The sequence below is a fragment of the Drosophila innubila genome, chromosome X, assembly GCF_004354385.1.
Source record: "Drosophila innubila isolate TH190305 chromosome X, UK_Dinn_1.0, whole genome shotgun sequence".
Classification (NCBI taxonomy): Eukaryota; Metazoa; Arthropoda; class Insecta; order Diptera; family Drosophilidae; genus Drosophila; species Drosophila innubila.
The window spans coordinates 299333-326326 of record NC_047626.1 but is presented as its reverse complement, the minus strand read 5'-3'; the positions used below and the strand labels follow the sequence as shown (position 1 = coordinate 326326).

Here is a 26994-nt window from a genome sequence, read left to right as displayed (position 1 = left end):
TTGTATAATAAAAAATAAATAAATTGGTTTCTTTTTCCAATGAAGTGGTATTTTCTGTGATTATATTTGGTATATTAATTTAAACATACAAGCGGAATTTATCGCTGTGTTGCCTTTGGTCACACTAAGTTGGGCGTACATAAGACAAATTGCAAGTAAATAATAGAAGCATTTAGAAAAGTTGCAAACAAAAAATGGCACAAGTAAAGGCAACGCAGCCGAAATTCTTGTCCCCCATCGATGGCAGCCCCGCATCCCCCTCCAGCGGAGCAGTCGCTGGAAATACAAACAGTTATGTTGCTACCGCCAGCGGAAATCCATTTGAGACTTTGGAGGAGGAGGAAATCTTCAGCAAACGCAAAATGACATTAAATGTGCCCAGCAACAGCAGCGGCGACTTGCAGCATTTAGTTGTCGCTAAAAACTGGCTTGTCTGTCTGCTGACTGCACAGGGTCGTTATCACCTGCTGCGCTTCTTTTTGCCGAGGGCAATTCCACCAGGGCGTGAGTAACACACATAAATACAAATAAATAATACACCAGGGCGTGAGTAACACATACACATAAATATGACAGTGGCTCACAACTTATTTGACTCCCTTCACTTACAGATTAGACATTTAACATTTATTTATCTTTTAATGTAAAGCAGATTAAAAATACAATTTAAGCACATAATGGTAAATTAATTGTTAAACTTAAGCAAATAAATTTTATTATATTTTTGATGTATGTTATAACTGAATAAAGCATAAAGAGCAAATCATATTTTAATATGTATTGGGTCAAATAAGCTGAAAGACATTGTAAATTTATAAATTAATATTAATTCATTTATCTTTTAATGGATATAAGTTAAATTTAAACACATAATTGTTTATTAGTGTTTAAGCTCGAGCAAATTCATTTTATTATATTTTTGGTATTTATTTTAACTAAATTAAGCAACAAATATAGGATCTACGGCGGCTCACAGCTTATTTGACCCACTTCACTTACAGATTATACATTTAAAATTCATGTAGCTTTTTATGTGAAAGAGATTTAAAATAAAAACGCGGAAGTGTTAATTAATGCTTAATTAATTGAGGAAAATGAATTATATTTTATTTGTTGGTCTAATATTGGTCTTCTCTAATCAATATCTCCCCAATGTTTTTTCCTAATTATTATTTTAAAATTGTTGAATTTCCAAATTTGATATTCTGATTTTTATTTCCAAATATTCGCATCCTGAGTAACATTTTTTGACATTGTAAATATATATAAATATAAATTAATATTAACTCTCAGCATTTGTTTTGCAGAGCTTGCGTTGGAGAAATATCTGACTGGCTATAAGATCAGCAACATTTTCCTGGACCCAACGGGCCATCATCTGATTATATCGCTATTGCCGAAATCCGCCGGAGTCTCCGCCGATTTCCTGTACGTGCACTGCACGGAGACACCGAAGGCACAGCAATTGAAAGTGCGCCGAATTGAGAAGTTCAAGGATCACGAGATCACCGCAGTTGCCTTTAACACGTATCACGGCAATGAGTCGACGACCGGATCCGTCCTATTGGGCACCAGTCGAGGATTGATCTTTGAGACGGAACTGGGGGCAACGATCGATACACAGCGGAAGCAACTCTATGATCTGGGATTGGGTCTCACCAAATATCCGATCAATGGACTCGAAGTGCTCCGAGTGCCCAACAGCAATCGCTGGATAATCGTTTCTGCCACTCCTGATGTCATTTACTCCTTCGAGGGCACTCTCCGGCCGGAGGAGCGCTCTCTCCAGCCCCTCTTCACCAGCTATGTGAATGGCGAACGGGAACCCAACTGTGAAAAACAAATGACGGACTTATCCTACTCCATGCTCCGATTCTTCGCCCCTCCCAATAGCAAATATCCTAAACAGTGGGCGTGGCTCTGTGGTGCTGGAATCCGTATAGGCGAGGTAAGTGTCTCCGCTTGATAAGTGTGTTCTCATATCTACATAATTATTGCACGATAAAATTGTCTCACGTACGTTTTGTGAATATTTAAGCTTCCTACGACTTATGGCTTGAACGATCATTCAGTCAGTGAGTGAGTCAGGACAAAGAGTTTAATATATCTTACATATAAATATATATCGAAAGTTTTAGTAAGAAACAGTTTTTTGTTTTTTGAGATATGTTAAGCAAAGTAATAGAATATGTATTTAAGTTGGTGTTATTAGTCCTGACCAAATTTTATTCAAATCGGTTTACTATATCATATAGCTGCCATAAAAACAATCGATCTAAAATCAACTGTGAGTACAAAGTACCTGGGCACAGGGTATCCTACTCTCGAGCGTGCCCTACTGTAGCCGCAGCTCACCGCAAGCGAAGCAAGCAAAGGGCGGACCCCAATGTTTATTTTCATTTCTGTTAGGTTTATTTATATTTTTTTTATTTTAATTTAATTTTTTTTATTTTCATTTCTGTTATTTTATTTTTATGGGCTCGTTATGTATTACGCTTTAGTATTATCATCGTTCTTGTTTTATATTAATTTTTATAAAGTTTAATTTTGATGTGGTGTGTAGTGCGCTCATTCATAGAGGTCATATGTATAAATTAATTTCAATAGCAAGGCCCGAACTATGTTTTACAAATAATCAAGAAGCTAATTTTATATATAGTCGCATTTATTTCTCATGACTTCAAAGAGTTGCTCGTCTCTTTCTCCAGTTGGCATTTAACTGTATCTGTACTTGTGGTTTTGATCTCGTTCGATATGCTTCGTAAATTTTTCGAATCTTTTGAAAGCGGTTCGTTATGATGCCCACTACTATTAGAACAGTGATACTCAGGAATATTAGTAAACTACGTAGACCGATGCGTTTTGAAGAATCTTTTTCGAGGAATGCATTAAGAAGTCTTTCACTTTTTTTCTCAATATGTCCCCAAATGAAAACAAATAAGAGTTCCTCCAGAAGTACTGTCACGATTAATTCCATAGTGATCTTACAGACTTTATTTATGTGCTCCCAATGTCCGGGTATAAGCTCCATGTCGCATAACAAATACAGTACCGACAGATAAACTATAATACTGGCTATTTGTGGGGCCTCTGCACATATATCTGTCTGATGTATAAAAAAAGTTGTGCCCAAAATAATATGCATTAGAAAAGTCCAAAGAATGGGAAGAATGCTTGTCATAGTCACTCGCTAAAGATGGAAACTGTTAATTTCATATGGCTGAGGAACAGTATTAAATTAACTTACGTAAAAGTAGATAAAATTGATAAAATTATTTTTTGCTAAAATTACTGAAAAAGTTGGTAAGGCTTAGGAAATTAGAATGAAAATCTGTTGTAGTCAAAAATATTATATCCGTTGAAGTCAAATAAAAAGGCAAATCGATTGTGTTGAAATTTATTTAGCTTCTCGTCTTTTGTTCAACCGTCAAAAAATCTGTATCGATTTATCTCTGCTTTATTTCACATTTTCCTACTAATTCTCGAATATCCTAAGGTAATTAAATTCATATGACAAAATTTCTTAGGCTAACTTTTAATTAAATAAATAAATTGCAAGGAATTAAATAAACCTTATTTTTTTAAGTAATGGGTATTTCGTAGTCGGACACTCTTTACATATGCTTTTCGTTATAAGAAAAACTGAATAAATAAAATTGGTAAGACAAAAAATATGAAAATCCAAAAATTTTTGTCTTTCCAATTGTGTTTTCCCAATTTTTATAACACTATTCCTAATTTTGGTGCTTTCTAACTTTTGTCTTCCAAATTTTTTTCCATTTGTACTCTGTATTTTTTTTTTTTTTTGTCTGAATTTTCTAATAAATGATTTAAATTTTTTTCAGTATTTTGGTTTCCTAAATTTAAATTCTATTATGAGAAACTCGCATGTATACCAGTATGACTAACTTAAAATTAAATTTTGGGTATTTTTGTAATTTTTAGCTGTCAATAGATGCGAATAGTAATGCCACACTTTTGGGTGATACATTAATTAATCTGGATTTCGAGAAAGTCAAACATCTGTCCTACGAGGAGCGACGTATAAATGTTCCCAAGTCATTTGTGCTTACGGAATATCATGCCGTACTGCTCTACGCGGATCATATTAAGGCTGTGTGTCTGCTTAATCAGGAACAAGTCTATCATGAAGTATTTGACGAAGTGCGAGTTGGAAAACTCTTGAATATAGAGCGCGATGTCGCTACCGGATCTATATATGTTTACACGGATAAAGCCATGTTCACACTGAAAATCACACGAGAGGAGCGGAACATTTGGCGGATCTATTTAAATAAGGGTCAGTATATATGTAGGACTATTTGTTGTTGATGTTGATATTTTTGAATATGTCAATATCATATACAAAATTTGTTTACTTGATATCAGGATCCTCCTGAGGATCCTCAACCTCCTCGATCGACATTTGATATATATATTTTATATATTTAATTTTACACTAGGTCAGTATGAATTGGCTACGGCACATGCAGCCGAAGTTCCGGAAAATCTGCAATTGGTGCTGGCCCAACGGGCAGATGCGGCCTTTAAGGACGGAGCCTACGAAGTAGCCGCCAATTATTATGCGGAAACCGAAGAGACCTTTGAGAAAGTGTGCCTGAAATTCATGATCCTGACAGATAAACGCCCGATCATTAACTATGTTATGAAACGATTAAGCAAATTAACGATGGGAGGAGTTGAAACCACGACGGGGACGGGGAATGTGGCGGCGAATACGGAGGAAAATCAGGAAGCGGATGCGGTTAAATCGGTTAGCAGTCATACGAATTCCCAATATTTTTGAGAGAATCACAGAAGCAAAACAAAATTTGGGAGCAACATTTTAGAGCAGGGATGCTCAGCACCTATGAACACGGCGCACATTTGTTTTTGCTTTGCACATAGCATAAGCTTACACATTAGTGGGCTTCTAGTGCAGATTAACAAATTACACTAACAAGTTTTGACTTTTCGTTTTCCGTCCCTTTCGTTCCTTTTAAAACAAAAACAATTTTAAGCATTCGGTCTCATTCTTTTTATTGAATGTCAAGCCGATGAGCTCAGCAACAACAATTTCATAAATTTTTTTGTTGTGTGAGAGACTTGTCGCTAATCCGAATGTAATTTCTTGTTGCCTTACCGTTTCGTGTACACTAAAAAACGGTGTATTTTAATCGCATTTTTTCATTGTAATTTCATATATTTCACAGTAAGAAACATGTTCCAAATTTTTTCAGTGTACACATTGAAACAAAAAACCTTTTTGTTACATGTGTGCGTGTGATTTCTTTTGTTTGTATTGGTGCGTGCACATCCATAAGGCATATATGAGCACCCCTGTTTTAGAAAAACCAAGATAAGGAAGAAAAAAGGAATTATAATTTCGGAAATTGAACTTAGAAAAATATTCAGAGTGCAAAAATAAAGAAACAAACGACAAAATATAGTTCAAAATTATAAATAATGTTATTAGAAAATACAAATAAAAACCAAACTACATTTAGGAAACCAAGATAAGGAGGAAACGAATTTCGGAAATTGAACAAAGTGCAAAAATAAGGAAACAAAAGTTTAAAAGACAAAAAAAATAATTGTATTAGAAAATAAAAATTAGGTATACACATTTGGGAAGATAAAAATGAGGAAATGTCAAAATTAGGAATAATGTTGTATATATGAAGACCCTATTGATTTTGAGATAATTGGCTCGACAGAATTTTATATCCTTGGAGCGTTTTTAAATAAAACATTTTTGATTTTGACTTTTTCTAATTTTTGTCTTTCGAATTTTTTTTTATCCTAATTTTTATTTCCTAAAACCTCTATCTCTCTCTATCTAATGTATTTGGTCTCTTCTATTTGCATCTTTTCAATATTTTTTTTACAATTCCTTATTTTTATTTCCAATTTAAGGGTTTTACTATATTTGTATCCTAATTTTGTTTTTTATTTTCTAATTTATATCTGATCAATTTAATTTTTTTTTCCAATTATTATTACCTATTAACAGTATTAATTATATTGATTTTCTGATTTTTATTTCAAATTTAAATGGTTCCCAGTTTTGTTTTTTAAATTTTATTTTCAATCGTTCGTATTCTGAGTAATATTTATCGAATTTTGACTATAGGGAATCGTTAAGGCGTTGATCATCTGGCTGATCGATCTGTATCTGACGCAAATTAATTTGCCTGGCAAGGATAAAGCATGGCGTGAATCCTGGCAGTTGGAGTACGACGAATTCATGCATGAACCAGCGGTGCTTTCATGCACAAGTCGGCACCGCACTGCAGTGCAACAATTGATCGGTCAACATGCCGATCCGCATAATTTGGCACAATTTGCGATATCGATAAGTGATTATGAGGAGGTGATTGGACAGCAATTAAAAGCTGATCGCTATGCGGAAGCCTTACAAACATTAACCAAACAGCGGGATCTGAATTTATACTATAAATATGCACCTCAATTAATGGAGCATCTGCCAAAGCCAACAATTGATGCTCTGATGGCACAGGGATCCAAACTGGAGGTGGCCAAAGTGGTGCCCACTCTGGTGGTGATGGATACAGAGGAGCAGAGGGAACAGGTGATGCGGTATCTGGAATTTGCAGTGTATAAGTTGAATACAACCAACGATGCCATACATAATTTCCTCTTACATATCTATGCTAAATATGAGCCAAAGTTGCTGATGATATATCTGGAGAATCAAGGACGGGATGAATCCTTAGTGCACTATGACATACACTATGCCTTGAAGGTCTGCACCGAACTGAATGTGAAGGTCGCGTGTGTTTTCTTACAGTGTATGCTGTGCATGTGGACAACGGCTGTCGATTTGGCGCTTCAATTTGACATGCAACTGGCAAAGCAGACGGCACAGAAGCCACAGGATGAGGAGACAAAACGTATTCTATGGCTACGAATTGGTAAATATTTAATACCTATTGAATATATATAGTTATCGATTTGGGTACTATTTGAATTACAGCCTATCATGATATTAAGGGCACCAATGATGTGAAAAAGGCGCTGAGTCTGCTGGATGAATGCAAATTGTTGCGTATTGAGGATCTCTTACCATTCTTCTCCGACTTTGAGAAGATTGATAACTTCAAGGAGGCCATTTGCAAAGCACTACAAGTGAGTTAAACCCTATTAGTCTATGCATCGATTTGTATGATGGGCCCCAAAAAAATTTAAGAATGGTACTCCCGAATTCGTTACCTACGGCCAATTCTAAGATGTTTTCATCCAATAAAATCATAGCTCTAAAATCTATTTTTGGTCTCCGCTTTTTGAGTTAAAAAGTTTTATATTACCCACAAAAAAACCTCTACACGAGGTAAAAGTCTAGTGACGAAAGCAATTTCTAGTCCCAAAATTTCTGATATCCAATTTTGTGACGAACAAAATTCAGTTTAATATAAAAACTTTAGAACAAACATTTCTAGATTTTTGAAATGGAATAAATCCCCATCATTACATCTAAGTTTCCTTAGCGCTTTGATACAAACAGACAAATAAACAAACTGATTTTGCATCTCATTTTAAGAAGTCCACTAAAAATTTCGAATTTAACTAGCTTTTGAACTAGTTTTTGGGTGGTCGAGGTATTAATCAACGCGTATTTTTGATAAAAATTTTTAAAAAATAAAAAATTTTACCAAAAGGCACCACTGACACCCCCTTATCTCATGAACCAGGTGAGTTAGCAAAAGTTTTAGTACGCCATTTTGGAAGCCTTTCGTCACTAGCGCGAATTGCCGTCCGCAGAGATTACCATATCTTTAGTGTTTTTAGTCCGATCTTGACAAGATAAGTATCAAAATTCTTGTAAGGACCAGGACCTTAAAAATTTTATAGAATCAAACATCGGGGACTATTCGGCATTTGTTTGAGCGCGTCGATCTCAGTGCCCACAAAAGCTAGAGACTACAAATTTGGTATGTAGGTTCCTGGATAGCATACGTTGAATTTTTTATCATATAGCTGCCAAATTTAAAAATATTTATATTTTTCAATAAAATATTATTAAGTATATATTCTTTTACATCAAAATGGAAAAGTATATGTATTTTTGCATTAAAAATTAAAAAATAAATATTTTTTTTGCAGGAAATATTAAATAATTTCTATACTTTGAATAATATTCTAAAATTTTTAAATTCTTTTGCATAAAATATATATTTTGTGTGAAAACAGTGACTTAAAATACTGCTTCATTAAAAGCATTATTTATTTCGTGACAAAGTATGTACCCAAAGTGTTAATTAATTAAATTTTTTTAATCGCATAGGAATACAATGAACGCATACAGTCGCTGCATAAAGAGATGTCCGAGTCCAGAGAACACTCGGAAGTTGTCTGCAAGGAACTGCGTCAATTAAGGTCACATAATATTGGAATCGAGTCATCGAGTGTGTGTGACATCTGTGATTTGATACTGCTGGCTAAGCCATTTTTTGTGTTCATTTGTGGCCATAAGTTCCATAGTGACTGCTTGGAGAAACAGGTGATTCCCATATTAAGCAAAGAACGAAGTCGATTAACAATGCTAAAACAGGAAATGGAGACTTTAATGGCACAGACAATCGCATTAGCGACTCACACACCTGAACAGCAGAAAAAACGATCCGATCTCAAGACGGAAATCGAGGAAATACTCGCTGCCGATTGCTTCTACTGTGGTCTCTTAATCGAGACCATTGATCAGCCTTTTGTGGACGACTGGGATCAAGTGAATGTCGAGTGGGAATAGCAGATAACATACTATACAATGTAAATATTTAGAATTTATAACAAATATGTGTACCATCTAGATTTAATAATTATATTACTCAGAATACGAAAATTTGAAAATGAAAATTTAAATAACAAAACTAACAAGCTTTTAATTTGAAAAAACCATTTTTATAGGGCCAAAATTAGAAACTCTCTAATTAGTGAAAAAAATATAGAGAAGATAAAAATTAGGAAAGATCACAATTAGGAATTCTGTTATATGGAAATAAAAATTAGGAACAAAAATATTGAACATATATAAATAAGGAAAGAGTAACATTACGAAAATTTTTATTAGGAAAAAAAGAATTCGAAAAAAACTTGTGACAAGCAGGGAATAATACCGGTACCGGTACGGGAACCGAAACTACCATCTTATTTTTAGTATCATAACCGAAACCGTAACCAAATAAAATTCTTTTTCAAGAACCGAAAGCCGACACGTACCGGTATAGTTTTGGTAAGTTGCTAGGTCAAAGATTTACAACTTTGTCAAAACTGAACCGATTTTTTAGTGGAGCTTCATTTCGCTCATGGCTTGGTCTCTAAATTCGATCTGCATTCATATATTGTGCATTTCAAAAATTTAATTTTTTGTCGACCATAAACGTCACAATTTGATTTCGATGCTAAGGGTCCCTTTGAAATTTTGAAAATTTAAAATTTTAAGTCTCATGTGTTTGTAAAAAAATCTCTACACGAGGTAAAAGTCTAGTGACGAAAGCATATTCCAGCCCCAAAATTTCTGATATCCAATTTTGTGACGAACAAAATAAAGTTGAATATAAGACTTTTAAATAAAAATTAGTACCTATAGACTTTTTCTTAAGTACTTACAGGTGAAACAAGGTTTTTAGGCTTAAATTTTGGCGATTTGTGTTAAATAAAAATATAAATTAAAAAAAAAACACGAAAAAACCTTATTTCACCTGTAAGTACTTAAGAAAAAAGTCTATAGGTACGCCCAAAGCTACCTTAAGGCTACCTTTCCAACGATATATAGGACATATCTGTAGCTTCTATGGTTTAAAAACTGTTTTGGTTTAAATTTTAGCTCCAAATTCATTCTGCATCTAAAGTTGATTAATTTCGTAACAAAAAAATTTCCCTCTAGATATGGGCTTAGATTTTAATACCATAGGCTTTGAAATTTTAAAAAATGAAAATATTAAATCTCAAATTTCACTTTTAATCAAATTCTTCCATCGTAATTAGTATAAAACAACACTTTAAAATTGATTCTGATACATTTCATTTTCTTGTAAAAAATCATGTGAAATTGAACAAAGATTTTGACTTGTAAAGTTGCTAGGTCAAAGGTCGGACTAACTTCAAACTTTCATAACTTTGTACAAATTAACCTGATTTCAAAGCGGAATGTTATTTTGTTCATAGTTTGGTCTTCAAATTCATTCTGCATTCAATTTTTTTTTAATTTTGTAAAAAAAATGATTTCCCTTTAAATCTTGGGCTCGATGCTAAGGGTCCCCCCTTTGATATTTTGAAAATTATAAATTTTAAATCTCAAGTTTTCGCTTTTAATCAACTCCTCATATCGTAATTAGCATAAAACAACACTTTAAACTTGATTCTGATACATTTCATTTTCTTGTGAAAAATCATGTGAAATTGAACAAAAATTTTGACTTGTAAAGTTGCTAGGTCAAAGGTCGGACCAACTTCAAACTGTCATAACTTTGTCAAACCTGAACCGATTTTGAAGAGGAATGTCATTTTGTTCATAGTTTGCTCTGCAAATTTATTCTGCATTCAAATTTAATTCATTTTGTAAAAAAAATTATTTCCCTTTAAATGATGGGTTCGATGCTAAGGGTCCCCCCTTTGATATTTTGAAAATTATAAATTTTAAATCTCAAGTTTTCGCTTTTAATCAACTCCTCATATCGTAATTAGCATAAAACAACACTTTAAACTTGATTCTGATACATTTCATTTTCTTGTAAAAAATCATGTGATATTGAACAAAAATTTTGACTTGTAAAGTTGCTAGGTCAAAGGTCGGACCAACTTCAAACTGTCATAACTTTGTCAAACCTGAACCGATTTTGAAGAGGAATGTCATTTTGTTCATAGTTTGGTCTGCAAATTTATTCTGCATTCAAATTTAATTCATTTTGTAAAAAAAATGATTTCCCTTTAAATCTTGGGTTCGATGGTAAGGGTCCCCCCTTTGATATTTTGAAAATTATAAATTTTAAATCTCAAGTTTTCGCTTTTAATCAACTCCTCATATCGTAATTAGCATAAAACAACACTTTAAACTTGATTCTGATACATTTCATTTTCTTGTAAAAAATCATGTGAAATTGAACAAAAATTTTGACTTGTAAGTTGCTAGGTCAAAGGTCGGACCAACTTCAAACTGTCATAACTTTGTCAAACCTGAACCGATTTTGAAGAGAAATGTCATTTTGTTCATAGTTTGGTCTGCAAATTTATTCTGCATTCAAATTTAATTCATTTTGTAAAAAAAATGATTTCCCTTTAAATTATGGGTTCGATGCTAAGGGTCCCCCCTTTGATATTTTGAAAATTATAAATTTTAAATCTCAAGTTTTCGCTATTAATCAACTCCTCATATCGTAATTAGCATAAAACAACACTTTAAACTTGATTCTGATACATTTCATTTTCTTGTAAAAAATCATGTGAAATTGAACAAAAATTTTGACTTGTAAAGTTGCTAGGTCAAAGGTCGGACCAACTTCAAACTGTCATAACTTTGTCAAACCTGAACCGATTTTGAAAAGGAATGTCATTTTGTTCATAGTTTGGTCTGCAAATTTATTCTGCATTCAAATTTAATTCATTTTGTAAAAAAAATGATTTCCCTTTAAATCTTGGGTTCGATGCTAAGGGTCCCCCCTTTGATATTTTGAAAATTATAAATTTTAAATCTCAAGTTTTCGCTTTTAATCAACTCCTCCTATCGTAATTAGCATAAAACAACACTTTAAACTTGATTCTGATACATTTCATTTTCTTGTAAAAAATCATGTGAAATTGAACAAAAATTTTGACTTGTAAAGTTGCTAGGTCAAAGGTCGGACCAACTTCAAACTGTCATAACTTTGTCAAACCTGAACCGATTTTGAAGAGAAATGTCATTTTGTTCATAGTTTGGTCTGCAAATTTATTCTGCATTCAAATTTAATTCATTTTGTAAAAAAAATGATTTCCCTTTAAATTATGGGTTCGATGCTAAGGGTCCCCCCTTTGATATTTTGAAAATTATAAATTTTAAATCTCAAGTTTTCGCTATTAATCAACTCCTCATATCGTAATTAGCATAAAACAACACTTTAAACTTGATTCTGATACATTTCATTTTCTTGTAAAAAATCATGTGAAATTGAACAAAAATTTTGACTTGTAAAGTTGCTAGGTCAAAGGTCGGACCAACTTCAAACTGTCATAACTTTGTCAAACCTGAACCGATTTTGAAGAGAAATGTCATTTTGTTCATAGTTTGGTCTGCAAATTTATTCTGCATTCAAATTTAATTCATTTTGTAAAAAAAATGATTTCCCTTTAAATTATGGGTTCGATGCTAAGGGTCCCCCCTTTGATATTTTGAAAATTATAAATTTTAAATCTCAAGTTTTCGCTTTTAATCAACTCCTTATATTGAAATTAGCATAAAACAACACTTTAAACTTGATTCTGAGACACTTCATTTTCTTGTCAAAAATCATGTGAAATTTAACAAAAAATTTGACTTGTAAAGTGATATGGTCAAAGATCTGAGCAACTTCAAATTGGCATAACTTGATCAAAACTAAACCGATTTTTAAACGGAATGTCATTTTGATCATGGTTTGGGCTCTTAATTCATTCTGCATTCAAATTTAATTAATTTTGTAAAAAAAATTGTTTTCCTCTAAATCTTGCGTTCGATGCTAAGGTCCCCTTTGATATTTTGAAAATTGAAAATTTTAAATCGCAAGTTTTCACTTTTAATTAACTCCTTATATCGAAATTAGTATAAAACAACACTTTAAACTTGATTCTGAGACACTTCATTTTCTTGTTAAAAATCATGTGAAATTTAACAAAAAATTTGACTTGTAAAGTGACATGGTCAAAGATCGGAGCAACTTCAAATTGAAATAACTTGATCAAAACTAAACCGATTTTTAAACGGAATGTCATTTTGATCATGGTTTGGGCTCTAAATTCATTCTGCATTCAAATTTAATTAATTTTGTAAAAAAAATGATTTCCCTTTAAATTATGGGTTCGATGCTAAGGGTCCCCCCTTTGATATTTTGAAAATTATAAATTTTAAATCTCAAGTTTTCGCTATTAATCAACTCCTCATATCGTAATTAGCATAAAACAATACTTTAAACTTGATTCTGATACATTTCTGATACACTTGTAAAGTTGCTAGGTCAAAGGTCGGACCAACTTCAAACTGTCATAACTTTGTCAAACCTGAACCGATTTTGAAGAGAAATGTCATTTTGTTCATAGTTTGGTCTGCAAATTCATTCTGCATTCAAATTTAATTCATTTTGTAAAAAAAATGATTTCCCTTTAAATCTTGGGTTCGATGCTAAGGGTCCCCCCTTTGATATTTTGAAAATTATAAATTTTAAATCTCAAGTTTTCGCTTTTAATCAACTCCTCATATCGTAATTAGCATAAAACAACACTTTAAACTTGATTCTGATACATTTCATTTTCTTGTAAAAATCATGTGAAATTGAACAAAATTTTGACTTGTAAAGTTGCTAGGTCAAAGGTCGGACCAACTTCAAACTGTCATAACTTTGTCAAACCTGAACCGATTTTGAAGAGGAATGTCATTTTGTTCATAGTTTGCTCTGCAAATTTATTCTGCATTCAAATTTAATTCATTTTGTAAAAAAAATGATTTCCCTTTAAATTATGGGTTCGATGCTAAGGGTCCCCCCTTTGATATTTTGAAAATTATAAATTTTAAATCTCAAGTTTTCGCTATTAATCAACTCCTCATATCGTAATTAGCATAAAACAACACTTTAAACTTGATTCTGATACATTTCATTTTCTTGTAAAAAATCATGTGAAATTGAACAAAATTTTTGACTTGTAAAGTTGCTAGGTCAAAGGTCGGACCAACTTCAAACTGTCATAGCTTTGTCAAACCTGAACCGATTTTGAAGAGGAATGTCATTTTGTTCATAGTTTGGTCTGCAAATTCATTCTGCATTCAAATTCAATTCATTTTGTAAAAAAAATTATTTTCCTTTAAATCTTGGGCTCGATGCTAAGGGTCCCCCCTTTGATATTTTGAAAATCATAAATTTTAAATCTCAAGTTTTCGCTTTTAATCAACTCCTCATATCGTAATTAGCATAAAACAACACTTTAAACTTGATTCTGATACATTTCATTTTCTTGTAAAAAATCATGTGAAATTGAACAAAGATTTTGACTTGTAAAGTTGCTAGGTCAAAGGTCGGACCAACTTCAAACTGTCATAACTTTGTCAAACCTGAACCGATTTTGAAGAGAAATGTCATTTTGTTCATAGTTTTGTCTGCAAATTCATTCTGCATTCAAATTTAATTCATTTTGTAAAAAAAATGATTTTCCTTTATATCTTGTGCTCGTTGCTAAGGATCCCCCCTTTGATATTTTGAAAATTTTAAATCTCAAGTTTTCGCTTTTAATCAACTCCTCATATCGTAATTAGCATAAAACAACACTTTAAAATTGATTCTGAGACGTTTCACCTTTTTGTAAAATATCATGGTAAATCAGACAACAATTTTGACTTGTAAAGTTGCTAAGTCAAAGATTTGACTAATTTCAAACTTTTATAACTTTGTACTTACTAAACCGATTTTGAAGCGGAATGTCATTTTGATCATGGTTTGGCCTCTTAATTCATTCTTCATTAAAAGTTGATTAATTTCGTAAAAAAAAAATGTTCCTCTAGATATGGGCTTTGGTTTTAATACTATAGGGTCCCCCCTTTGCAATTTAAAAAAAAATGAAAATTTTAAATCTCAAGTTTTTACTTTTAAACAACTCCTTATATCGTAATTCGTAAAAAACAGCACATAAAACTTGATTCAGAGACCTTTGATTTTCTTGTAAAAAATCATGTCAAATTGAAGAAAGATTTTGACTTGTAAAGTTGCTAAGTCAAGGGTTTGACTTCAAAGTTTCATAACCTTGTATTGTAAAGCGGAATATCATTATAATCGTGATTTGGCCTCTTAATTCAATCTGCATTCAAAGTTTAAGAATTTTGTTAAAGAAAATTTTTCCAATAGATCTCGGTTTTGATTCTAATACCATTATCAACTATTTATATCCTAATTAGCATAAAACAACACATGAAATATTCAGAATTCGTATGAGGTACCATAAATCTATGTATTTATATATGTAACATTGACTAAATTTTTATATTAACATTTTTTACAGATTATGTTTCAGTTACAGTTACGGGCACAATGGTTTATGACTAGTCCTAAAATTATTGTGCAAAATAAGCTATAGTTCTCAGCTATCAGATATCAGTCAACGATCTGCATTCGTAGCTCATTTGTAGCATAGGACATGATTGCATTGAGGACAACCTGTTGAATCGATGCATTCTGAGTGATTAATGGTATTAGCATCACGATATCAGTTGGATGTATATCGGCAACAGCTTTTGTCACATGCTGTACCAGCTGTTCCCTCTGTGTGTCCGTCAAATCGTTTAGAATCACTTCTCCCAGAGGTCTGAACGTTCCTGTTGGGATTAAAACAAAATTAGGATGAGTTGATACTTTAAAACTGAGTTTACACTGCTTGACAAATTCTGAATTTGGATTCAGATGCAGAGTGTAGACTCAACATATAATAAATATTTTTGATTTAAAAAAAAAACCCTTTTAAAAAAAAAAAAATTATTATATTTCAATTTTTATATAAGAATCAAACCATAACTCTTATTTTCAATTTAATTATAAAAATCCAAAATAAGAATTACTTGCCAATTTTTATAATCAAAATTGACTGTGACTGAAATGTAACCCATCGAACATTTTTAAGAGAACACTAACCACTGGTCATTTTATAGGCAGCGATGCCGCCAGCAGCGCCGCCGACGGCCAGACCGACTGGACCCATTAATAATCCACCAGCAAAACAGCAGGCAGCACAAATCGCAGTTCCCTTTCCAGATTGTTTAACAGCAACTCGAACATTTTGCTCATCAGCTACGATTGCAATCGCTTCCATTAATTCGCGTGTGTCGATTGGCATTGTTGTTGCTCTCTCTGTCTCTTCCTCTCTCTCTCACTCTTTATGGTCTTGTTTTGATGCAATTTATGCAGGTTTGTGCGCAATTATCAATATTATTTTAATATCGTGTAATTGTAGCAGTAAAAATATTTTACTCTGTTAACATGATGTTTGTTGTCACTATTTTTATTGTTTATTAATAAAATGAACTGTTGCCGCGTCAGAGGGCAAAGAACAATTCTTCGGGATGGCATTCAAAGTGGCGGTATCGATACTATATCGATAATGTTGGCAATATTTTAGTGGGAAACTATACGATGTTTAATGCGATATTTACCATGTTCATACAGTGCCTTATAGTCTTTTTACACTGAGACCGGTATGACGCCGAAACGAAAAAAAGCCGGTATAGAGCCCTTGAGTAGGCCTTTACCATACAAAAATTGGACAGTTAGGTTCAAATATAAAGGCTTTTAGGCGAGTCCGTATCATTAACGGCGTCATTAACGACGATTTTTTTTTACAAAAGTTGGCAGCCCTGGCTAAAAATTGATTAAAAATCGATTTACCACCACATAAAAAGGCCAGTTATTATTTGAAATATGCATTCAACTGGTTGTCGGACATACATGATGGATCCGTTATATACATTTAAATACAAACTTTATGTACAATTTATAATAAATTTAGAATTGAGCAATTTACAATTTGATAGTTAGACTTCAAAATATCGTCCTTTTCATCAGTAAAAGCGACTTTCGGTACTTGTTGATATGATATTTTGAATATGATATTACATACGATATCTATCGGATATTAGTATCGATATTCGCCACCACTAATTAAAGTTGTGCCGTCTTGTTTTGCAAAAGTTCAAATTAACGGTTCATTAAGATGAGTCTTTGATCTGATTCAGTTATTCGTGAGCTAAATCGCTTAACTGAACAGAATCGTTCGTTGTTCATGGTTCATTTAGTTCACAACTAAAATAATAACGATTAAACTTATTGAGCAAATTGATCCAAAATTACCCAACTCTAAAAATTATTAATTTTCACACAATTTAGAGAAAGAGATTGAGATTAACAACATAAAAAAGCTCATAATGTTGTTCAAGTTTTAAATTTAATAGAAGAGTGCAGAAGATCGACATGGTATAAAAATACAGTCTTGGCATTTTTTAATACATTTATATGCGTGTTGTTATGGTATTTTCTTGGATATTCTTTATTTTAAAAACATTGTTGCCTTGCGTTGTTGTCGATAACACACACACACACACACATCAGTGTCTTTTTTTATACGCGTTTTTGTTATTATTTGATTAAATTATATACTGCTATATATATTTATAGTTATAAATAAATTTGTTATTATATAAAATAAGCGCGCAAATGCAGATTTATTTAATATGTTTTTTGTGGTGTAAATATATTAGTTATGCCCAGGATTATCAAATAAATACAGAGTTTTAAAATGTGATCAACCTGTGTTCTTTCGAAAATAAAATCTCAAATTTAGCAAGTCTCAGTGTTGTTGTTATTAAATGCAATGATCGCTTATAAAGATGTAAGTCAAACGCGCATACGCACATCAATATTTACATATGTACACACATAAATAACTACACACATACTTACATACGCACGCACATAGGTACAAATAAATTCACAGTAGTCAAGTAAATGTATTGTCAACATTGGTAATTCACCTAAAGTTCAAAGGCACATTTACAAAAAAAAAAAAAGGTACATCCATTGGGTTTAATTATTTGAAAAATAAAATTTTATTTATATATAACTAGTTATAACAATTACTTGTCTCGCTGTTCATGTGTATTTAACATATATACATACATTCATAAATTGATTATGGCTTTAAAATGTATATTAGCAAATGTTCGTTGCGATTATTTGCCAAACAATAATAACCTTTTTTTTTATCAAAATAAGCGCTGCTATCAAATCGAATTTTGTTAATTAATTGCTTAATTAGCGCAAAAGTGTTACCCTATAATATGTACATACGCAGAGTTAGTGAAGAAAGTGATTTGACAAAACCAAAATTTTACACCAATTCTCTTGAAAAAAAAAATATATATAAAAATGGATTTTTATTTTATTTATTTATCTTGTCTATCATTCTTAGATAAACTTAAAAACGAAAAATAACTTTAATCGAATTTAACAGTTTTTAAGATAAAAAACAAACATCATATCGAATGGAATATCGGTTAAAGTTTGGGTTTCGGCTATGTTTGTATTTTGGTTATGCTCAAAATCTTTGAATATCGGTTTCGTAATGATTACTAGTTTTTTGTATGTTTCGGTATCGAAATATTTGATTTAAAAAACTATTAAATAAGATCAATATAATTATAAAAAACCAGAAATTTTCTTTTAACTATAATACATAAATGAATTTAATGAATAATTGAACCAAAACTAACCGTTATACATGAATCGGTTAGTTCGGCTTAAATAAATTTGATATTTCGATTTCATTACAGCAAAAAAAACTTGTTTTGATTAGGGTTTATGTAACGGTTACCAATTTCAATCGGTTATTACCGGTTAAAGGTTACGGTTTCATCGCGGTTTTATTGCCTGGTCGAAGCACTTTCTTGACTTACTGTATATTCGTTTTAATATACATATTTACAAACATTTGTTTATTCATTGAATGAGTATGTATGTAAATTCAAATACTTCTTTTTATACCCTGTACCTTACAAGATCGACAGGTCTATTACATTTGACCAAGTGGAAATGGGAACCCATTAAGGATATATAGATATTAATCGGTTACCAAACGTTTAATTCGGTTTTAATAATTTCGGTTTAGGTATAATGAATAAGTTTTATTTCTCATTCAATCGGTGCATAGCAGTTTATAGTTACGGGTTTAATCTCTGACTTACAGGGTCTCTCACAGTCGCACAGCCTTTTCTAATAGTTCTTGATGTGTTTTTGTCTGAATGTCTCTCTGACTGTTGTCTCTTGAGGCGCGGCTAGCTAAGTACATACATTTGTATATACATATTATATATATAGCACCATTGTCAATATGTACATTTACATCGACCGCTATTTGCAGTAACCGCAGACCAAGCCCTGCCATATGTAATAAGCTATAAGTTATATAGTAAGTTAACCCTTATCGAATTACAGGCGCTAATTAATTGTGTAAACAGAATACAGCCAGCGTAAGAGCAAATATAATTTGTGTTTCCCGCTGTCCTCGTTATCAGAAAACAATACAATATCAATAAAAAAACGACCTACTCTCCACCTTTAATGTTATACATAATTCCCTATACGAATGTCGAAACATATTACTCAGAATACGATAGTTTTGAAATAAAAATTGGGAAAACAAAACTAGGAAGCATTAAATAAGGAGAACTGTCACTAGGAAATTAAAATTAGGAAACAAATATTGGAAAGTTTAAAATTAGGAAAAACCAAAATTAAGAAAAAAGTAAATAAAATATTTTTGATTCCTTCTTTTGAACTTTACTATTACTTCTACTTTTTTGTCAACTCATTTCTCATTAAATTTACATATAAATATAATGTGTGCCACCTTGTTTAAAAATTCAAAATATTTCTAAATTTTGTGCTCGTCGTTTATTTTAAGTTGCGATTATATAATTCCTAATTTTGTTTTTTACTCATTTTTGTCTTTCCAATTGTGTTATTAATAACAGTATTCCAAATTTTGCCATATCTTATTTTTGCCATCCAAATTTTTTACTCCTAATTTTTGAAATCGGAATATTATTTTTAGTTTTATTTTCCAATCTATGAATCTTTTTTCTCCTTATTTTGGTTTCCCAAAATTTGAATTTTGCTTTTTATTCCTACTTTTTTGTAATTTCTTAGCAAAATATTTGGTATTGATTTTGATTTTGTTAAAGCACTTTCATGCCTGAAACTAATTTGTGCATCACAAGTACAGGGTATCATAAGTATATTCTCTGCTTTTTTCCTTACAGTGGTTGCTAGTACTATGGCTTGCACAGTGGTGCGCATGGGCACAACCCGCGGCACAATTGGCCACAATGACAACGGCAACACCAACACCGACTTTAACGCTTACAGATTCAGCTACTCCTTCAGCTGCTTCCGCAGTTACAGCATCAATTGAGGCGCCATTTGCTCCAGTTGTGCAACAGCAACAGAATGCAGAAAAGTCAAGCGGAGGAGTTGGCGATAAACCGGAAACGGTCGCAGTGACAACAACAACACAACCGCCATCGGTTGCGGTTACAACAACAACAACAGATTTACCCGAATACTTGAGAAGTTGTTTTTATGCAGAGGAAGAACTGTGCACAAATTGGCACCAACAGAAAGACGCGTCTTCGGATCTGGATAACAGAGCCGTCAACGGCGGTACCGACATTGGCGATAATGTTGCTCCGATTTCTTCGGCTACTTCTTTATCGAAGACGGTAGAAGATCAAACTTCACAAATGCAGAATTATGAGAATCGCGACAATAATAGCTGCCAGTGTCGAGAGCACCCGACAAAAGCCGGTTCCTGGTACTGCTGCAACATCCCAAATATCTCGATGATCTCAAGTTGCAGCAACATATCCAAGTGGACAAATCTCCATGTGCGCAATCTCACGGCAACCGCCTTGGATTTATCGAACTCAATATATCGATCACTGCAATCGTTAGCGATGACACACGGCAACATATCGCAGCTGACAAACGCATTTCCGCGTCACTCCATCAAGCTGCGCTGTCTGGACTTTTCGAATAACGGCATTTTTGAAATAAACCATCGGGCTGTCAAGGATGTGCCCCATCTGGAGTTCTTCGGCATATCTAATAACCTCTTGTCGCGGGTGCCAAATCGAAATCAGAACAAGAACATTGCCTTGGATATTAGGTACATTTTTAGCTCATACAAATTCCGAATATTTTTTAAGCAAATACAAAAAGCATGGAAAAAATCTGGAATTAATAGTGTAGAAGACCAAGAGTAGAAAAGAAAAGGAAATTAAGAAATTTAACTAAAAAAATAATTAGAGTATACAAATTTGGATCAAAAATTTGGAAGACAAAAACTAGGAAAGACCTTAATTGGGAATATTGTTATTAGGAATTAAAAATTAGAGAAACATAATTGGGAATATTGGTATTAGGAATTAAAAATTAGGGGAAAAAAATTGGGAAGACAAATTATTTTCAAATTAAATGATTCCCAGTTTTGTTTTCTCAATTTTCATTTTTAATGAAGAATTATAAATTGTCCAGGAAGAATAAGACGACAGCGAATTCAAATTGTGCTTTTAAGATAATTCCGGAAACAACAAACATTTTCAAACTAATCCTTAATTATATTATTCTTTCCTATGACAGCTATATGAAGCGATTTAAGCGAAATTTGTTTATTATTTTTAATATTATTTTGCAATAAAAAAAACAAGATAATCATAATATAATAATAAAAATATAAAAAAAACTCCTGTTTAGGTAAAAGTCTAGTGACGAAAGTCTTTTTATGCTCCAAAATTTCTGATATAAAATTTTGTGAGGAATTTAGTGCGTGAGTGATAGGCAGATGAAAAAATTTGATTGAAAGAAAGATTTTTGTACGTCAATCATAAATTCTTAATTTTATTAATTATTCTATTTGTATTTTTGATTTGTTTTGTTGTTTATTGATTCTTACGTGTTTAATCTACATTTATCAAAGTAACGATTTCAGTGGCAATATGCGAATGCTCTGTGAACCGCTCAACGAGATTATTAATGCTGACTCATTCAACTTTGTGAATCCGGAGCGCTCCTTCTGTTTGTATAATGCCACACATAAGTGGTTCAATTCCACGGATTTTGTGTCTGTTAAACAGCTGGAGAGCATCAAGAAATGTGGCACAAAGTGTCCAAATATACCGAATTATGGCAACTGTTCCTGCAACATATATAACATAATGATCATACAAAACGATCAATCAAAGACTGTATGCAATGTTGATTGTTCCAATCTGGGATTGATTGAACTACCTCCTCAACTACCGGACAATACGTTTACACTTAACATTAGCAACAACCGAATCAGCACACTAGGAGATCATTTCCATACAAATCCAACATATTACAATATCGTTAAGCTGGTTGCCGATAACAATCAGATTTCTTCAATTTATGAATTTGAAGGCACCAAGTTCATTGAGCATTTCCAGCGGCTTTACATGCGCAACAATTCTCTGAGCAAGGTAAATGAAACATTAAATTTTAAACCAGGGACCGTAATCATTATAAGTTATATTATAATAATTACTTAGTAATGATTATATTTAAATTTTTTATGTTTTTTTATCAAGAATAATCATTAGTTTTGAGTTATTTAATAAAACTTACACCATAATCATTATTTTTGTTAAAAAAAATTAAAATAAAAAATAATCATTATTATTTATCAAAAAAATAATAAATAATCATTATTATTAAATTTTTTTTTATCAATAATAATGATCATTTTTTATTTTTATGTTTTTTGATGAATACATTTTTTTGATTTTTATTTTTTTTGATCAAAAATAAATAATAAATAAAAAATCAGAAACTTTAAAATCATGGCGGAAATGCAGAGATTGTAAAATTATTAAGATTTTGATGATAATCATTATTTTCTAGGACAATCTAAGTTTCATTATTTACGGTCCCTGTTTTAAACCAGATATCGTATTGAAATTTATAAGTTTACTGAAATTAAATTTAAATTCAAAATATACTTTTTTTTATACGGAATATATTGGAAACAGAACCAACGTTATTTTTCAATTTTTATAATGAAAACAATAAAAATTTGTATAGTAAAATTAAGAACAAAATTTAAATACACAAAACAATATTTGAAATTGTATAAATAAGCTTATTTTAAATGAATGAATGAAAATTTTTACGTTTGATTAATAAACATATTCAATTATTTCAGATACCTGAGTATTTTCTAAACAACGCTTTAATGGATACGGATGGACGACGCATTTATCTAGCGGAAAATAGATTGCAGTGTGATTGCAATTCGGCTAAAACTTTGCAGAATTGGCTTAAGGAACGCAGTACCGATATACCCGATTATATGGATATAAGATGCCGAAATTTGCCCCAAAGTGTCATTGAGCTGCAAGAGAGTAAACTGTGTCAGTCGCCGCCCGACTGGACCGACTATATATACTACCTTATAGCAGCTGAAATTATTTTACTACTTTCCCTGATCACAAAGGTTTCGTACGATTATTGGGTCTTTAAGACAGCGGGATATTTACCTTGGCCAGCTAGCAAGATGCCAAAGCTGCCATGTGACTGGCTGTGTGAATCATAGATGAATCAAATATCATTAATATATTATATTATGTATAACTATAGATATATACACATTAGTGTGGATCAATTTTTTTTCGCGACAAAGCAGGTATAAAAATCGTTATCAACGATGCCCAAAAACCATGGGTATAAAATCAATATCGAGCTTGCACTTTTACTGAGAAGCTATATGTGTTTTTTATATGGGTCATTGTTCCCAGAAGGAGGCGGTCTTAACTTGTTTTTTTTATTTATATTGAATTTTAAACATAAGAAGTTTTGCTAAGTTTCTTAGAAGATTCAATAAAAAAGTTCATTTTGAATTAATTTTAAAATTCAATAGAAAAGAGACCGCCAACTCATTCTTATCTCTAAATTCATCAGAGGTCATTTAGAGGTAAGTTCTACCTAAAAGACAATTACCAATATATAAAATAGGAGAAGTTATCTCCTTAACAATTTGAAGCGTAATATGGATTTTAGACCCATGGTTTTTTTTTTGGCAATTCTTCTAAGAGTTCATCGTAGATTACGATTTTGATAACCGCTTTGTGCATTTTTTTTACTCCATACAAATTGACCCACTCTAATACACATATCCTATTGAAGCACTCGACCATGACGATGTATAGCTTTTTATCAATTTCAATGTGCCTTCTCTACATAAATACATACATATATCTTTAATATCTGTCATACCCGTTTTCTTGAGTGGTATTTTCCTGCTTATAAATAGGAAACAAGCGGAATGTCATTTTGATCATGGTTTGTCCTCAAGATTCATTCTGCAGTCAAGTTTTATTAATTTCCAAAAAAAAAAAAAATTTAGCAGATTTCGTCAGAATTTGTAATTCAATGCTAAGGGCCCCCCTTTGATATTTTAAATACTAAATCTCATGTTTTCACTTTTAATTAACTCCTTATACCATAATTAGTATAAAATAACAGTTTAAACTTGATTGAACAAAGATTTTGACTTGTAAAGTTGCTAGGTCAAAGGTCTGTATAACTTTAAAATGTCACAAATTGATTTATAGCCTATTCCCGACAAACGACAGCACGTTTGACACATTCGACTCCATTTGCATCATTTGGCCCGAATGTGGACTTCATTTCAGTACAAAGTCCGAATGATCATTTTGGCTCATTCATAATGAATGTTAAGATTTTTTGACATTCCTTGAAATTTAAAGTAAAAAAGCTAAAAAAAAAACTTAAAAACAAAATTTTCTTAATTTAAAAATTAAAAGCTGTTAAACTACTGTCATAAATCTTAGACTGTGTATGAATGAATTACAGATGTATTCATTCGCTTTTAGGAAAAGTAGTCCTTTTGAAAATCGGTTTCGACATTCTCGAGTAATGATGACAAAAGTAGGCGTACCTCTAAAAAACGGCAAGCAAACAAAGCCAAATTTTAAAAAATGAAAAAAAAGCTGCCATAGAAAAAAAAACATGTTTTTCGTCGTTTGGGGCCCCACATCTATCAAAAAAAGTGGGTTTGGTTCATTTCAGAAGAAAAAAGTCCAAATTTGTTGCCTAGTGTTATAATTGTAAAATAAATATAAAAATGTTCTTATTTTCAGCTTTTTAAAATTTTTGCACAGAAATCGAACTGCTGATTTTTATCTGGTGAATATATAATGTTTCAACAGTTTCACATTTTGTCGTTGAAAGCCAAAAATCTGACACATTCAAATGTGAGCAAATGTGACAAAACTCGACCGATTTTCAAACAGAATGTCATTTTCATCATGATTCGGTCAAAAAATTCATTCTGCATTTAAATTTTCTTTCCAAATATTGTTTTCGTCCAGATCTCGATGTTGATTTTGATGCTAATGGTCCCCCCTTTGGAATTTTGAAAATTTTAAATCCCATGTTTTCACTTTTAATCTACTCCTTATATCGTAATTATTGTAACACAACACTTTAAACTTGATTCTGAAACCTTTCATTTCAGTGTAAAAAATCATGCAAAAATTAAGAAATATTTTGACTTTTAAAGTTGTTATTTCCAAAGTCCGAGCAACTTCACACTGTCATAGCTTTGTCAAAACTAAACCGATTTTTAAACGGAATGTCATCATGGTTCGGGCTCTAAATTCATTCTGCATTCAAATTTAATTAATTTAAATTAAATTCCTCTAAAATTTGTTTTCGTTGCTAAGGGTCCCCCCTTTGGAATTTTGAAAATTCAAAATTTTAAATCTCAAGTTTTCACTTTTAATCAACTCCTTATATAGTAATTAGCATAAAACAACACTTTAAACTTGATTTTGAGACCTTTCATTTTTCTGTAAAAAATCATGTCAAATCGGACAAAAATTTGGACTTGTAAAGTTGTTATATCCAAAGTCCGAGCAACTTCACACTGTCATAGCTTTGTCAAAACTTAACAGATTTTCAAGCGGAATGTCATTTTGATTATGGTTTGGCCTCGCAATTCAGTTTGCAATCAAATTTATGTAAATTCTAGATCTTGGTTCCGATTTTAGAAGAAAATTTTTTTTTGGAAAGGGTTGCCCCTCGCAAGTATCATTACCATATACCATTAAAGTCAACATTTCTCTGTACTCGTACTTTGCGTATGATATTTATTGTTGTGGTTTCTTGTAATTTAAATATTATAATATTTTTAAGGAAAAAAAATATATATATGCGCACTTTATTTTATTTTCTTCATATGCATGATGATTTTCCGATGTCAAATCTTTTTTTTCTTTTTTTTCTTTTTCAGTATTTGCATTAATGTTTACAATACCAACTAAATGTCACTTTATTTTAAGTATTGCTGCGCATATTTTAAGTTGTATATATGTTTGTGTGTATGTGTGCTTTATAAGAAAAACATTTACGTATACATACATACAAACATTCAATACATTCATTGATTTTTGTCGATTCGTTCGTATTACAATATATTTGTTATAAATATGTTTACTTGTATGTAATGTTTACTTAATAAGTTTTATTATGTTTGATTCACATACATACTATTTATATATATATATATATATATATATATATATATATATATATGTATGTAGTTTCGTACGTTCTTAATGCTCTAATCAATTCATTAAAATTTTTCATTAATCTTTTTTCGTTGCGTGACTATTAAATGTTTTTTTGATTTACATATATTCGTTCAAATTGTGTTGAAAAAAACAATGAAAAATAATTTTATTGAAGAAAGTGCTTCCATTATTTTAAATATCAATGTGTATAAATATGTTTTTCTTATATGTGTGTGTTTACAAATTTAAAAATTAATGAGCTATGATAGTTAATAAAACTCAAAAGATATATATTTTTATTTTAAAATTTAAATTTATAAATGTTCACCACTGTTACTGGTTATTCCACTGTGTCTTTGTGTTATTTTGTTCTTGATCAGTGAAATATTATTACATTTTCAAATTCCATCTACGTCAAAAATCGACGGACTTATGACTTTAGGTTCTAGGTACACATATATATGTATAAATAAAGTTTATATACTTATATATATATATGCATACCCATACTAAGAACAAGTTAAAGAAAATTTTATATAAACATACAAAGATTCAAATACATTATTGTGTCAAAATTTGTGGAAAATGCTGTTTAAATTCATATA

At 31.5% G+C, this 26994-nt stretch overlaps 3 protein-coding genes across 3 annotated transcripts; 2 read left to right on the top strand and 1 right to left on the bottom strand.

The window, feature by feature from the left end:
* Positions 1-109: 109 nt before the first annotated feature.
* Positions 110-8850, top strand: LOC117791968 (vacuolar protein sorting-associated protein 18 homolog). Its single transcript, XM_034631918.1, has 7 exons — positions 110-504; positions 1308-1948; positions 3946-4300; positions 4464-4774; positions 6134-6935; positions 6998-7149; positions 8306-8850. The coding sequence occupies exons 1-7, from the start codon at positions 195-197 to the stop codon at positions 8765-8767; spliced, it is 3033 nt and encodes a 1010-aa protein (XP_034487809.1). The 5' UTR covers positions 110-194; the 3' UTR covers positions 8768-8850.
* Positions 8851-15151: 6301 nt separating this feature from the next.
* On the bottom strand, positions 15152-16232 carry LOC117789584 (protein C19orf12 homolog). Its single transcript, XM_034628629.1, has 2 exons — positions 15861-16232; positions 15152-15547 (listed from the first exon to the last, which is right to left on the bottom strand). The coding sequence occupies exons 1-2, from the start codon at positions 16060-16062 to the stop codon at positions 15327-15329; spliced, it is 423 nt and encodes a 140-aa protein (XP_034484520.1). The 5' UTR covers positions 16063-16232; the 3' UTR covers positions 15152-15326.
* Positions 16233-17425: 1193 nt separating this feature from the next.
* LOC117789574 (protein halfway) lies at positions 17426-23457 on the top strand. The gene is made up of 4 exons (XM_034628617.1): positions 17426-17610; positions 20039-20943; positions 21766-22276; positions 22999-23457. Exons 1-4 carry the CDS (start codon positions 17593-17595, stop codon positions 23386-23388), a joined length of 1824 nt encoding a protein of 607 aa, XP_034484508.1. The 5' UTR covers positions 17426-17592; the 3' UTR covers positions 23389-23457.
* Positions 23458-26994: the final 3537 nt, after the last annotated feature.

Bases quoted from the DNA above. Each gene is read 5' to 3' on its own strand.
- LOC117789574 (XM_034628617.1), top strand. The intron at 20,944-21,765 runs GTACATTTTTAG...TAACGATTTCAG, and splicing joins AACATTGCCTTGGATATTAG to TGGCAATATGCGAATGCTCT. The intron at 22,277-22,998 runs GTAAATGAAACA...CAATTATTTCAG, and splicing joins GCAACAATTCTCTGAGCAAG to ATACCTGAGTATTTTCTAAA.
- LOC117789584 (XM_034628629.1), bottom strand. From the start codon at position 16,062: ATGCCAATCGACACACGCGAATTAATGGAAGCGATTGCAATCGTAGCT. The intron at 15,548-15,860 runs GTTAGTGTTCTC...TAATCCCAACAG, and splicing joins TGCCTATAAAATGACCAGTG to GAACGTTCAGACCTCTGGGA.
- LOC117791968 (XM_034631918.1), top strand. From the start codon at position 195: ATGGCACAAGTAAAGGCAACGCAGCCGAAATTCTTGTCCCCCATCGAT. The intron at 505-1,307 runs GTGAGTAACACA...TTTGTTTTGCAG, and splicing joins GAGGGCAATTCCACCAGGGC to AGCTTGCGTTGGAGAAATAT. The intron at 4,301-4,463 runs GTCAGTATATAT...ATTTTACACTAG, and splicing joins GCGGATCTATTTAAATAAGG to GTCAGTATGAATTGGCTACG.